Source organism: Carcharodon carcharias, chromosome 10, assembly GCF_017639515.1.
Source record: "Carcharodon carcharias isolate sCarCar2 chromosome 10, sCarCar2.pri, whole genome shotgun sequence".
NCBI classification, from domain to species: Eukaryota; Metazoa; Chordata; class Chondrichthyes; order Lamniformes; family Lamnidae; genus Carcharodon; species Carcharodon carcharias.
In genome coordinates this window covers 49,996,160-50,011,136 of record NC_054476.1, presented here as the reverse complement: position 1 = coordinate 50,011,136, position 14,977 = coordinate 49,996,160, and the positions used below count along the sequence as shown (strand labels likewise).

The 14,977-nt window shown below is 40.2% G+C and overlaps 1 protein-coding gene across 1 annotated transcript in view; it reads left to right on the top strand.

Annotated features, from left to right (window-relative positions):
• The window catches only part of sbf2 (SET binding factor 2), a 665,078-nt gene that overhangs the window by 510,040 nt on the left and 140,061 nt on the right, over positions 1–14,977 (top strand). The window contains exon 18 of the mRNA XM_041196757.1: positions 13,545–13,715. Coding sequence (XP_041052691.1) covers positions 13,545–13,715 — 171 coding nt within the window. The remainder of the gene's footprint in view (positions 1–13,544; positions 13,716–14,977) is intronic.

The window sequence follows — 14,977 nt, the reverse complement described above, 5'->3', positions numbered from 1 at the left end:
TAACCTATCTAGATCCTTTTGCAGACTACCTCCCCTTGACAAATTAACTTTCCTACCTATTTTGGTGTCATCGGCAGTTTAGCTACCGTACGTTTGATGCCTTCATCCAAATCATTTATGTAGATTGTAAATAATTGAGGCCCCAGCACTGATCCCTGTGACATTCCACTAGTTATAGCTTGCCAACTTGAAAAAGACCCTTTATCCCTACTCTCTACTTCCTGTCAGCTAACCAATCCTTTATCCATGCTAATATGTTACACCCTACACCTTGTGCTCTTATCTTGCATAGCAACCTTTGTTGTGGCATCTTATCGACTGCCTTTTGGAAATCCAAGAATACCAGATCTACAGATTTCCCCCTGTCCACCTTGCCTGTTACTTCATCAAAAGAACTTTAATAAATTAGTTAAACATGATTTCCCTTTCATAAAGCCATATTAACTCTGCCTGATCACATTATGAGTTTCTAAATATCCTGCTACAACCTCCTTAATAATAGATTCCAGCAATTTGCCTCTGACAGATGTTAGATTAATTGGCCTGTCATTTCCTGTTTTCTGTGTCTGTCCTTTCTTGAATAAAGGCGTTGCATTAGCTATTCTTCAATCCACTGAGACCCTTCCAAAATCTAAGTAATTTTGAAAGATTATAACCAATACATCTACTATCTCTGCAGCCACATCTTTTAAGGCCCTAGGATGCAGGCCAACTGGTGCTGGGGACTTTTGGTCTAAGAGCCTTTCCCAGTGATGGTAATCTGTAAGATATCTGCCCATAATTGAAATAGGAAGAGCAGATCATAGACAGAGAAGTGTACACATGAATCATTTTTATGAAGGATAAGGTAGGTACTATACAGATAGTTACACAATTGGCTCAATAAATTATTAACCTACCCAAAAACACAAATTTGCTTTAAAAATGAGGTAGAGGCAAAACAGTTAATATTCTGATGACAGGTTGATAGTTATATTTTTAAATATTAACAATTATCTCTCTGTTTCAATCCATTCCTTTTGTAGCCCTGCGTTTAGAGTTGAATTGTACATTTTAATAATGATAGGCACAATATAACGGAGTACTGAGCTAACTGTGTGAAGACATGGAGCTTGGTGAGAGGGGGAGTTTTAAATGTTAATTTTGTTCTTAAAATTTGCTCTTAAAATCGAATCTAGTCTGTAATTAGCAGTAACTGGAAAGTACTGTGTAAGCAGGCTAAGTTCTTTCTTTCTTGCAGTTTAGACAGGGTAAACTCACTCTCAGCTGTAGGAGCTGAGTAGTTAATTAGCTAACTGGTTGAATCTGGTTACTGTAGCCCCAGTTCAGCTTACTATACATTCAGGGCTTGGCCTAAATAGCCAAGTGGTTATGGTACTGGGTTTGTAACCCCAAGATCAAGAGTTCAAATCTCACAACAGATGGAAACTTGTTTGTTCTTGAAAGAGTTACTATACGTTCAGGGTTCTTTGGCAGAACCAAGTCAAGCGGAGTACAACTGAGCTAACTGAGTGAAAACTTGGAATTTGGCTAGAGGGGGAGTTCACAGAATCACAGAATATTTACAGTGCAGAAGGAGGCTATTCAGCCCATCCAGTTTGCACTGGCTTGCTAAAAGAGCAATCTACCTGATGCCACTCCCCTGCCTTATCCCGTAACCTTGCACATTCTTTCTTTTCAGATAGCAATCCAATTCCCTTTTGAATACCTCAGTTGAACCTGCCTTGTTCCAGACTCCAACCGCCCTCTGGGTGAATTTTTTTCCCTCACATCACTCCAACTTGTTTTGCCCATTATTATGAACCTGTGCCCTCTAATTCATGATGCTCTCTGAGTGGGAACAGTTTTTCACTATTTACCCTGTCCATACCCCTCAGGACCTTGAATACCTCTATCAAGTCTCCTCTCAGCCTTCCTTTCTTCAAGGAAAACAGACCCAACTTCTCCAATCTATCCTGATAGTTACACTTGTTTATCCCTGGAATCATTTTTGTGAATCACCTCTGTACTTTCTCCAATGCCTTACATTCTTCCTCAAGTATGACGCCCAGAACTGGAAGCAGTACTCCAGATAAGGCCGAACCAGTATCTTACACAAGTTTAATATGACCTCCTTACTCTTGTACTCAATACCCCTATTAATAAAACTTCAGATACCAAATGCTTTATTGACTGCTCTCTCAACATGCCGTGCCAACATCAATGGCTTATGTACATATCCTCCGAGATCCCTTTGTTCCTGCGCCTCCTTTAGAGTTTTCCTTTTATTTTATACTGCCACTCCACATTCTCCCTGTCAAAATTAATCACTTCACACTTCTCTGCATTGAACTTCATCTACCATTTGTCTCCCAATCCACCAATATGCCTATGTCCTTTTGAAGTTCAAGACTATCCTCAATCTTTCATATCATTTGCAAATTTTGAAATCATGGCCTGCACACCACAGTCTAGGCCATTAATATGTGTCAAGAAGAGCAAGGGTCTCAACACTGACCCCTGGGGAACTCCACTACAGACCTTCCTCCAATCTGAAAAACAACCATTTATCACTACTCTCTGTTTCCTGTCACTCAGCCAATTCTTTATCCAAGTGCCTATTTTCCCTTTTATTCCATGACCTAGAATTTTGCTCACGTCGGTTGTGTGGCATTGCATCAAATGCCTTTTGAAAACCCATATACGCCACATCAGCTACATTGTCCTTATCAATCTTCTCTGTTATCACCTCAAAAAAACTCCAGCAAGTTAGTTAAACATGATTTTCCCTTAATGAATCCGTGCTGGCTTTCTTAATTATCTTACACCTGTCTAAGTGACTATTGAATTTGTCCCAAACTATAGCTTCCAGAAGTTTCCATACCATTGAAGTCAAATTGACTGGTCTGCAGTTTCTGTCATTATCCTTGCACCACCTTTTGAACAAGGGTATAACATATGCAATTTTCCAGTCCTTCGGCACCACCCCTGTGTCAAAGGAAGACTGGAAGATTATCACCAGTGTCTCTGAAATTTCCACGCTCACCTCCCTCAGTATTCTTGGATGCATCTCATCTGATCCTGGTACCTCATCAATTTTAAGTAAAGATAGCCTTTCTAACATCATCTCCTCCTCAATTGTAAATTCCTCGAGTGTACCAGTTACCTCCTCTCTCACCTTGGCCTGGGTAGCATCCAGTTCCTTTGTAAAGACAGATGCAAAGTACTCATTCAATACCTCTGCTACCTCAACATGCAAGTCTCCTTTTTTAACCTTAATTGGCCATACCCTTTCTTTTACCACCCTTTTTATTATTTATATGGAATTCACTTTTATGTTAGCTACTAGTCTCTTTTCATGCTCCCGCCTTGCTTCTCTGATCAGTTTTTTCACTTCTTCTCTGGTCCTTCTATTTTCAGCTTGATTCTCCATTGTATTTTCTACCTTGACATCTGTCATACGCGTACTTCTTCCTTTTCATCTTCACCTCTATCGCTCTTGTCATCCAGGGTGTTCTAGATTTATTTGCCCTACCTTTCCCCTTCAAGGGAATATACCTTGACATTGCTTGCAATACTACCTCTTTGAAGGTAGCTCATTGTTCAGCCATTGCCTTTCCTGCCAACATTTGATTCCAACTCACTCGCTTCAGGTGCTTTCTCATCCCATCGGCTTTCCCCCAATTAATTATCCCTGCTCTGGATTGCTCCTTGCCCTTTTCTATGGCTAACCTAAACCTTATGATATAATTGTCACTGTCCCTAAATACTCTCCCACTGTTATTTGATCCATTTGGCTCACTCATTCCCAGAACCAGGTCCAACAATACCTGCCCTCTCGTTGGACCGGAATCCTGCTGCTGTAGAAAATTATCTTGATAGCATTCCAGGAGCTCCCGCCCTTCTTATCCCTTTGCACTATTCCTATCCCAGTCTATAATTTGGATAATTGAAAGCTCCCATTATAATTACTGTATAATGCTTGCACCTCTCTGCTATTTCTTTGCAAGTTAGTTTCTCTACATCCCTTCCACTGGTTGGTGGTCTATATGCTACGCCAATCAATGTTATTTCACCTTTTTCATTCTTTACCTCTAGCTAGAGAGGTTCCATCTTTGACCACTCTGGAACATCCTCTCTCTCCAGTGCTGTGTTACTATCTTTAACTAATACTGCCACTCCCCCTTACCCCTACCCACCATCCCTTTTCTTCCTTTCCTGTCTCTCCTAAACACCTTATACCCAGGAATATTTAACACCCAATCCTGCCCTCCTTTGAGCCAGGTCTCTGTTATAGCAATAATATCATTGTTCCATTTGTCAACCTGTGCCTGTAGTTCACCAGTCTTATTAGCCACACTCCATGCAGTCACATACATGCACATTAATCCTGATTTAGGCTTTTAACTTTCCCCTTGCTCTGACCTCATCTAATGGCTTACTATAGCCTACTCTAGTTCTATCAAATTCCACAAGTATTCTGTTTACCTTGATATTACCCTCTGATATATCATCTTTATCAGTTACTACTTTTCTACTTTCCACTGCCAGTTTTTTTCCTCGCCTCTCTGAATTTCCCCTCAGGTTCCCATCTCCTTGCCAATCCAGCTTAAACCTTCCCCAGCAGCACTGACAACGTCCCTGCGAGGACTTAGTCCCAGTCTTGTTATGGTGTAGTCCGTCCTCCTTGTACAGGTCCCACCTGCACCTGAACGCTCCCAATGCCTCAGAAATCTAAAGCCCTCCCTCTTACTCCATTTCTCTAGCCACATATTGAACTGCTCAATCTTCCTACTCTTTCACTCACAAACACATGGCACTGGGATTAATCCTAAGATCACTGCTGTTGAGGTCGTGCTTTTCAATCTCCTTCCTAACTCCCTAAAATCTGATTTCAGGACCATGTCCCTTCTCTAGCCCATGTCATTGATCCAAATGTGGACCACGACCTCCGGCTGCCCGTGCTCCCCCAAAAGAATGTCCTGCAGCCGCTCTGTGACATCCTTGACTCTGGCACCAGGGAGGCAACATACCTTCCTGGGATCACGTCTACTGCTGCAGAAATCCCTGTCTGCTCCCATAGCTACAGAATCCCCTAATGCTATAGCCTTTACACACTTCCTCCTCCCCTCCTGTGCAGTTGAGCCACCTATTGTGCCACAAACATGGCTCTTGATACAGTCCTCTGAGGAACCAACTCCATCACCAATATCCAAAATGGAAAATTGGTTAGAGAGCAAGATAGTCTCAGAGGATTCCTGCACCTGCCAGTTTCTATTAGATACTCTGGCGGTCATCCATTCCCTCTCTGCCTGCGTACTTCTTAGCTGCGGTGTGACCACTTCTCTAAATGTGCTATCCACGTAATCCTCAGCCCTGTGGATGCACCACAGTGACTCCATCCATCACTCAAGTTCTGCAACCCACAGCTCAAGTTTCTGCAGCTGGTGACACTTCCTGCAGATGTAGCCATCGAGGTCAATTTGTGCCTGCACAACTTCCCACATCGTGCAAGATGCACCTGCCACATGACTGAACTGCACTGATATACCTTAAACTTTTAAGTGTTTACTCACCTGTCACTCACCAATCGTCTCCTCTCTTTCTTGCATTCTTTATGAAGTCTTGCTGCTCTCTCCCTCTCATGCTCTGTATGAAGCTCCCTATTGTCTCCCTCTCGCACTCATCGTGAAGTTTTTGAGTTCGGGGAAGGAGATGTTTGTTTCCTTTTTCTGTCTTTCTCACCCCTTGCTTTACCACAGGGAAAGGAGATAGCTGTTTAGTGAGTATCTGGTAAATGGGTAAATTCCATTCTATCCCTAAGATTTAAAATAGTACATAAATTGGTGGTAAAGTTGTTAAAATATATAAGAAAGCAACATAAGTAAGTGATTAATATAATTAAGTAATTATTTAAAACACATTAAGAAAGGCAGGACAGGTGATGTATCAAGGCTGCAGCATGTGGCAGCTCCTGGATAACATTGTGACCCAGAGCAAACACGTCTACAATATGTGATTGCGGTTTGAGGAACTTTGGCTCAGAGTAATTGAGCTGGAGGCTGAGCCACAGACTCTGCAACACACCAGGGCGGGGGAAAGTTACCTGGGTACTTTATACCAGGAGGCAGTCACACAACTTAGGATAGGGCCTTCTGATTTGGTCAGTGGTCAGGGACAGGAGGATGTGACTGCACGTGAGCCAGGTAGGGGGACCCAGAGGGCAGGAAGTGTGAACCTCTGCAATTGCCCAATAGGTTTGGGGTTCTCTCTGCTTGTTTGGATGAGAGCAGTGGCTGCATGGTGGATGAGCAAACTGACTATGGCACTGTAGTTCAAGAAGCCATTCAAGTGGGGTAAGCAGAAAGGAATTTAGTGGTAGTAGGGGACAGTATAGTGAAGGAGATTGACACTGTTCTCTGTAGCAAAGAGCGAGAGTTCAGATGGCTGTGCTGCCTGCCCAGTGCCATGGTTTGGGATATCTGCTCAGGGCTGGAGAAGAACTTGCAGTGGGAGGGGGAGAATCCAGTGACTGTGGTCCATGTAGGTATCAACGACATTGGTAAGATGAGGAAGGAGGCTCTGCATAATCAGTATGAGGAGCTAGGCGCCAGATTAAGAAGCAGAACCTCTAAGGTAATAATTTCTGGATTATTACCTGAGCCACATGTAAATTGGCTAAGGACAAATAAGATTAGAGAAATGAATGCTTGGCTCAAAGACTTGTGTGGGAGAAATGAGTTCCAGTTTGTGGGGCACTGGCATCAGTATTGGGGAAAGTAGGATCTGTACCCTTGGGACGGTCTACATCTGAACCATGCTGGTGTCCTTACGAGCCACATAACTAGTGAAGTAGAGAGGATTTTAAACTGAATATTGGGGGCAAGGGATCAAATTTGAGAAGATATGGTAAACCAAAGAGTAGAGACAAGGCAAGAGAGAAAGGTATTAATATGGGAAATGATAAACAGACCGTGACAAAAAGGGACAAAGAGTACAAATCTAAAAGTAAATCAGCAGGTAAAGCTAGACGCTACAAAAATACTAAAAGGACAAAACTAAAGGCTCTGTATCAAAATGCACATAGAATTCGAAACAAAAAAGATGAACTGATAGCGCAAATAGAAATAAATAAGTACGACCTGATAGCCATTACAGAGACATGGCTACAGGATGACATAGTTTGGGACCTGAATATTGAAGGGTACATTACATTTAGGAAGGGAAGAAGTTAGGAAGAGGTGGAGGATTGGCTCTGTTAATTAATGATGGTATTAGCACATTAGAGAGGGATGACCTAAGTTCAGGAAACCAGGATATAGAAGTGGTTTGGGTTGAAATGAGAACTGATAAAGGAAAAAAGTCATGTGGAAGTGGTGCACAGGCCCCCTAACATTAAGTGTCAATCTAGTCCAGGATTTAAAGAAGAGTTAATGGGAGTTTGTCAGAAAGGTACAACAATAATCATGAGGGATTTTAATCTCCATATAGACTGGAAAAATCAGGTGGCAAAGGTAGCATAAATGAGGAATTCATAGAATGTTTTCCAAATAGTTTCTTAGAACAACATGTTCTGGAGCCAACCAGAGAGCAGGCTATACTAGACCTGGTATTGAGCAACGAGATAGGATTAATTGATAACCTCCTAGTGAAGGCACCCCTAGGTAGCAGCAATCATAATATGATTGAAGTTTATATTCATTTTGAGGGAGAAACAATACGTCCAAGACTAGTATTTTAAACTTAAATAAAGGCAATTATGAGGGCATGAAAGCAGAGCTAGATAAAGTGATCTGGCAAATGAGGTTAAGGGATAAGCCAATAGAGGTTCAGTGGCAGACATTTAAAGGGATATTTCAGAATACACAGAATATACATTCTAATGAGAGAGAAAAATTCCAAGGGGGTGGCCCACTATTCCCTCTCCAATGTGCTAATATGGTCATTAATTAACAGAGCGACCCCTCCACCTTTTCCTCAAAAAGTTAAAGACAGTATCAAATTTAAAGAAAAAGCATATAATTACTCAAAGACGGGTCAGAAGTTTGGAAAGAATATAAAGAACAATGAAGAATGACCAAAAGATTAATAAGGAGGGAAAAATCCCTAGGTCCAGATGGACTTCACCCTAAGGTCTTGAAAGAAGTGGCTAATGAGATAATTGATGCATTGATTTTAATTTTCCAAAATTCCCTAGATTTGGAGAAGGTTCCACTATATTGGAAAGTAGTGAATGTAGCTTCTTTATTCAAAAAGGGAGGGAGACAGAAAGCAGGAAACTGTAGGCCAGTTAACCTAACATCTGTTATAGGGAAAATGTTAGAAGCTACTATTAAAGATATTATAGCAGGGCACTTAGAAAAATTAAAGGCAATCAGGCAGAATCAACATGGTTTTGTGAAAGGGAAATCATGTTTAACCAACTTATTGGAGTTCTTTGTAGGAGTCACATGTGCTGTGGATATAGGGGAATCGGTGTATGGACTGCACTATGATTTCCAGAAGGCATTTGATAAAGTGCTTATCAAAGGTTATTACGGAAAATAAAAGTTCATGGTGTAGGGGGGTAGCATATTGGCATGGATAGAAGATCGACTAGCTAACAGGAAGCAGAGAGTTGGCATAAATGGGTCTTTTTCTGGTTGGCAGGATATGATGAGTGGTGTGCCACAGGGATCAGTGCTAGAGCCTCAAATTTTTACAATTTATATAAATTACTTGGATGAAGGGGCCAAAGAGATGGTTGCTAAATTTGCTGACGATACAAAGATGGGAAGGAAAGTAAATTGTGAAGAGAACATAAGAAGGCTACAAAGTAACATAGCTAGGTTAAGTAAGTGGGCAAAGATCTGGCAAATGGATTATAATGTGGGCAAATGTGAAATTGTTCATTTTGGCAGGAAGAATAAAAAATAATTTTATTATCTAAATGGTTAGAGTTTGCAGAGCTCTGAGATTCAGAGGTATCTGGATGTCCTGGTGCATGAATCACAAAAGGCTAGTATGCAGGAACAGCAAGTAATTAGGAAAGCTAATAGAATGTTATCATTTATTCTGAGGGGAATTGATTACAAAAGTAAGGAGGTTATGCTTCAGTTGTACAGAGCACTGACGAGACCACACCTGGAGTATTGTGTACGGCACTGGTCTCCTTATTTGAGGAAAGATGTAAGTACATTAGAAGCAGTTCAGAGAAGGTTTGCTAGACTAATACCAGGAATGAGGAAAGGTTGGACAGGTTAGGCTTGTTTCCACTGGAATTTAGAAAAGTAAGAGGCAACTTGATTGAAACCTTTAAGGTCCTGAGGGGTCTTGACCAAGTGGTATGGAGAGGATGTTTCCTCTTGAGGGAGAATCTTGAACTAGGGGTCACTGTTTAAAAATAAGGGGTGGCTCATTTAAGACAGAGATGAGGAGAATTTTTTTCTCACAGATGGCAGTGAGTCTTTGGAATGCTCTTCCTCAAAAGGCGGTGTAAGCAGAGTCTTTGAATATTTTTAAGGCAGAGTTAGATAGATCCTTGATTAACAAGGGGGTGAAAGGTTATCGGGGTAGGCAGATATATGGGGTTGAAGTTGCAATTAAATCAACCATGATCTTATTGAATGGTGGAGCAGGCTCGAGGGACCAAGTGGCCTACTCCTGCTCCTAATTTGTATGTTCATATGTATGTAATGCATAGCAGATTATTATGTTGCAGAGATGCAGCATGTTTAAAGTGGCTTGTTCTTTAAGGCCATGAAATGTAATTGCTGCAATAAGGACAATCTGAGTTTAATTGTTTGCAAAGGGAATTTTGCAGATTGGAATGTGCTTGCCAGTTTCTGACTGCAGCTAAGAAGCACCATGAATTTTAAGATTGTTTGAACTCTGTAACAAAATGTGACTCCTGCATGCAAAGAACTAATCTATTACTAGCAACCAGTGCTCACAGTGAGTTTAATCAGAGCAGAACTGTTATACCATTAAATACATCATGCATTTTTCTGCATGTGATGTGGATCTTAAGGCCTCAAATTCTGTAAGTTCAGAAATCAAGATCTTATTTCTTAATAAATGTTAAACTTATAGTATCACTGCATGTTACTCCACTTAAAATATTACAGATGGTTGGCTTGTAGTCGGGAAGTCCACGCAAACATGACTGGCATCGCATTCTGGCAGCTCCACTGTGTCTGGAATATATTATGGTCACGTTTTCCGAATGCTAATATTTTCAGCTATTTTACTTAGGAAAGCACAGGCATTTTGGGTCTATTGGAATTTTAGCCCAGAGTATAATTTTAGTTTGCTTGGGCCACAGACTTCTTAACCCTTTAACTACTGATCCGCCATGAGATTGAGTGGTGATTCTATATGTTACATAGCTTCCATTAATAGCTACCTAGTTTATTTTTGAAATGCATACAAAAAATATGCTCTACGTAATGCCTGCTGCATTAAACCTGCACTTTCGGACCATCCATGGTCACTCAAGTTGAGCAGAGATCGCCCAGTGCTGTCTAACAGATGGGAATAATAGTTGAACTGTCCCAGGCCGCAGGGCGAACGCGTGCTTGACTGATGTGGGAAAGGCTTTCTGGCCAAAATTGTAAGTCGCATCCTGGGAAACTTAAGTGCAGGTGTTCGTCCAGAAGGAAACCAAGCTTTGACTGAGTCCAATCAATTTACTGCTCTGGTTGCCTGGCTACCTGAGTTAGAAACATAGAAATATTTATGGCACAGAAGGAGGCCATTTACCCCATCTTGTCCATCATTGATGCTGCATAGGACTTAAGAACATAAAGAAAAGATAATTTTCTGCCAATAAAACATTAAGATTTCCTGTATGATTATTCTGTTATGAACTCGCTCCAACAGCACATATTGAACTGCCATCTCAGAGACACTAAGTTGCTTAAAATTACTTTGAAAGTTTTGGTGTAACTATGCTGCAGGAGCAAAATTACACTTTTTTTTGCTGAGAAAAAACACACACAAATTGCTTAAGCTGGTATTACCCCAAAACATGGATTGATATCTTTAAACATCAATTTTCAAAACATTTATAAGTTAAACAGGAATTTGAAGAAGAAAGTTGTGCTTCCCTCAACACCCAGTTGCTTACACTGATTCCTGCTTGTTTTACACCATTTACATTCTTTGTAAATTTACGTTGTTTTCTAATACTGTACAATCATCAGGAAATTTCAATTTAAGTTCTCAGTGTTAAGATCAGCTTCGAAGCTGGCATAAATCTGTATAATTTCTGCATAAGTGGGATCTAGGAAGTTGCTTCCTTTTTATATGTGCCAGATTAACTGGATTTTTTGCGTTCAAGTGAGGAAATCAATTCCGCAATAAATAAAGGTTTATTTAAAAATTAATTTTGTGTTGTTAGCTAAAGTGTGCTTGTCATTTATGGTTAGCTTAACAAATCAGTCTGATTATAAACTTCACCTGCTTCTGATGACTGTGATACAAAAAAAACTTTTTGATACTTTGCAGATCCTTTGTCATTCACTTTGAGACAAGCACCTCACAGTCAAGTTGGATCTTGTCTATATTTCATTAATATCAATATCATGTTAAACAGAATAGAATATGTTATTGACGGATACATATTTATCTTCAGAGCAAATGACTTGATTTACCCACAAAAGCCACTTCAAAAAATATTTGTGCAGTTGTTGATTATATAGAGCTTGAGTCCTAATGTTGTGGAAATATGCTGCCCTCTAATGGAAAAATAAAACATCATCTGCTTGGTTATTTGTATCTACATCACTCTAGCAGCTTTGAGGACCTATAACAGTAGAACTAAATGCAGCATCTTCTTTCTGATAATTTTTAAAATATCAGATGTTTAATATTATGGTTTATGGCAGTTTACAGAGAACATATATACAATAACACCTTGTGTTTATATGGCCCCTTTAATGTAATGTCCCAAGGTGCTTCGCAGGAATGCTACAAAGCAATATTTGACCACATGCTACATAGATAGTATTAAGGCAGATGGTTAAAAGCTTTATCAAAGAGGATAGGTTTTAAGGTGCATATTAAAGGAGGAAGGAGATGTAGAGACATGGAGAGGTTTAAGGAGGGATTTCCAGAACTTACTAAAATGCTCATGTGTGAATGTTGTAACATAAACCAAAAATTGAGCTGAGAAAGCCAAAGAACCATTCACATGTTTTCAAAGATTTGCTATTTGAAAATGTTAGCCTAAAATAATTAAGCTTAAATATATTTCTTCACGTAAGAACATAAATAGAAAAGGGAGTAGGCAATTCAATAAGGCCCTAGCTGATCTGATTGTGGCCTTAACTCCACTTTAATGCCTGTCTCCCATAACCTTTGGCTCCTTTGATAATCACAAATCTGTTTAACTCAACCTTTCAATGACTTTGTCCACCTGCCTGCTGGGGAAGCGAATTCCAAACACTAATGACCCTCTGGAAGAAGAAATTTCTCCTCATTTCTGAATTAAATGAGAGACTCCCATTTTGAAATTGTGCCCTCTAGTTCTAGATTCCCTCACAGGGAGAAACATGCTCTCAGCATCTACCCTGATAAGCCCCCTCAGGATCTTACAAGTTTCAGTATGATCAGCTATCATTCTTCTAAACTCTAATGGGTATAATTCCAATCTGCTCAACCTTTCCTCATAAGACAAACCTCTCATCCCAGGAATCAGTCCAGTGAACTTTCTCCAAACTGTTTCCAATGCAAGTATGTCCCCCACTTAAGTAAGGTGATGAAAACTGTACAAAATGCTACAGATGTGGTCTCACCAATGCCTTGTACAGTTTTAGCAAGATTTCCCTTCTTTCATACTCCATCTCTTTTGCCTTCCTAATTACCTGCTATACCAGCATGCTAACACTTTTGTGATTCATGTACAAAGACACCCAGATCCCTCTATACTACAGTGTTCTGTAGTCTCTCTCCATTTAAGTAATATTCTGCTTTTCTGTTCTTCCTGCCAAAGTGGACAACTTCACATTTTCCCACATTAAATTCTCATCTGGCTGCAATACAGCCAGTTCCATTATCCAAGTCATTAATATAGATTGTAAATAGTTGAGGCCCCAACGCTGATCCCTGTAGCACTCCACTAGTTACAGTTTGCCAATCTGAAAATGACCCACTTATCCCAACTCTCTTGTTTCATGACCAATTTGTGATGCAATGCCAAAACTGCAGCATTCACTAAGAGTAGATATTTTGACACATAACAGATATTTCTTTCAATTTGCAATGTAATTTAAGATATGATGCAGAAATTGAACTAATTGTAATTTTTTTTATATTGGATCGTAAGGGATTTGGGCATCACTGGCAAGGCCAACACTTGTTGACCATTCCTAATTGCCCATGAGAAGGTGGTGGTGAGCCACTTCCTTGAAATGCTGCAGTCCATGTGTATGTACACCCACAGTGCTATTAGGAAGGGATTTAACAGAAATGAAATGATATCTTCTATTTATATCTTAAGCATAGATTTTTCAAGAGCAAATGTTATGCAGATGCAGAATAAATATCATGTCATTGTTTGAAAAATTGTTTTGTGGTTGCTTCAGAAATTGGCAACAGGGGTCAACCAGTTTGCTTATACCTGTGTACAAGACCACCACGTCTGGACTAATCAACAGTTTTGGGAAGCCACATTCTACAATGATGTGCAGAATCAAATAAGGGCACTCTATCTCACCTCCAGAAATGAAAATTTTCCATCAAATTTCAAGCAAAAGGTAATTTTAAATGTTACTTCTGGTTGCAAAAAATGCAAAGATAAATAATTACTAACTAGAGCCAAAGGAAAATGTGCATTTTTTGTTCAGATATTGACCCTACGTTTACCCTGTTTCACTCATGTTTACATACTAATACTAGTTTAGTGGGGATGGTAACTCTCTTAATAAGTACTTATCCTTGGGTATTTCTCCAGCCCAAAATTATTCTTAAAATGCAGAATTTTTAATTAACTGTACCTCAGCTCATGCATTTGCACTGTTAACAAATGATATTGTGCATTAGGGTTATGTGGATCTAAGATGAGGTCCTCTTCTAGGGAGGAAATTAAATTTGTATTCTTTTTAGTGTCTCTCCCTATTCCCATCCAATAACTTTATTTTTGTTTATTTTAAATTTGTTCTCGGGATGTAGTAAATGCTGGTAAATCATCATTCATTGCCCATCCCAAGCGGGTTGAAAAAGGGTTGTTGAGCCTTTTCCTTGAACCACTACAGCCCTTTTGCTCTCACTATGGTGTTAGGTAGGGAATACCATGATCCTGAATTTTGAGAATCAAGGAATGGTGATTTACATCCAGGTTAGGATAATGGGCAATTTGGAGGGGACGGTGTTTTCACAACATCACTGCTCTTATCCTTCACGATTGTAGGGTCACAGGGGAGGGCGATTCTGTCATAATCTCCTTGGTAAATTACTACAAAACATCCTGTAGGTTATGTACACTGCAGCCAAGGCACACTGATAGTGGATATTGAATCCAGAGGCAGGAATGTCATTCAGGTGAACAGTCTGTACTGGATATTTGACATTCAATGGCATTACCGTTGCAGAATCCCCCCACAATCAACATCCTGCGTGTCACCATTGACCAGGAACAGCCTGGAAATTTTTTTATTCTTTCGTGGGATATGGGATTACTGATAAAGCCAACATTTGTTACCTGTTCCTAATTGCCCTTAAGATTTGATGAGCTGCTTTCTTGAACTGCTACAGTTTAACCACATCCAAAGTGCTAGTTCCAGGATTTTGATCCAGTGACAGCAAAGGAACCACAGTATAGTTCCAAGTCAGGGTAGTGTGTGGCTTGAAGGGCAACTTGCAGGTCATGGTGTTCCCATGCATCTGCTTCCCTTGCCTTTCTAAGTGGGAGAAGTCACAGATTTGAAAGGTGCTGTCAATGGCGGCTTGATGAGTTGCTGCAGTGGATCTTGTTTATGGTGCACATTGCTGCCACTGTGCATTGGTGATGGAGGGAATA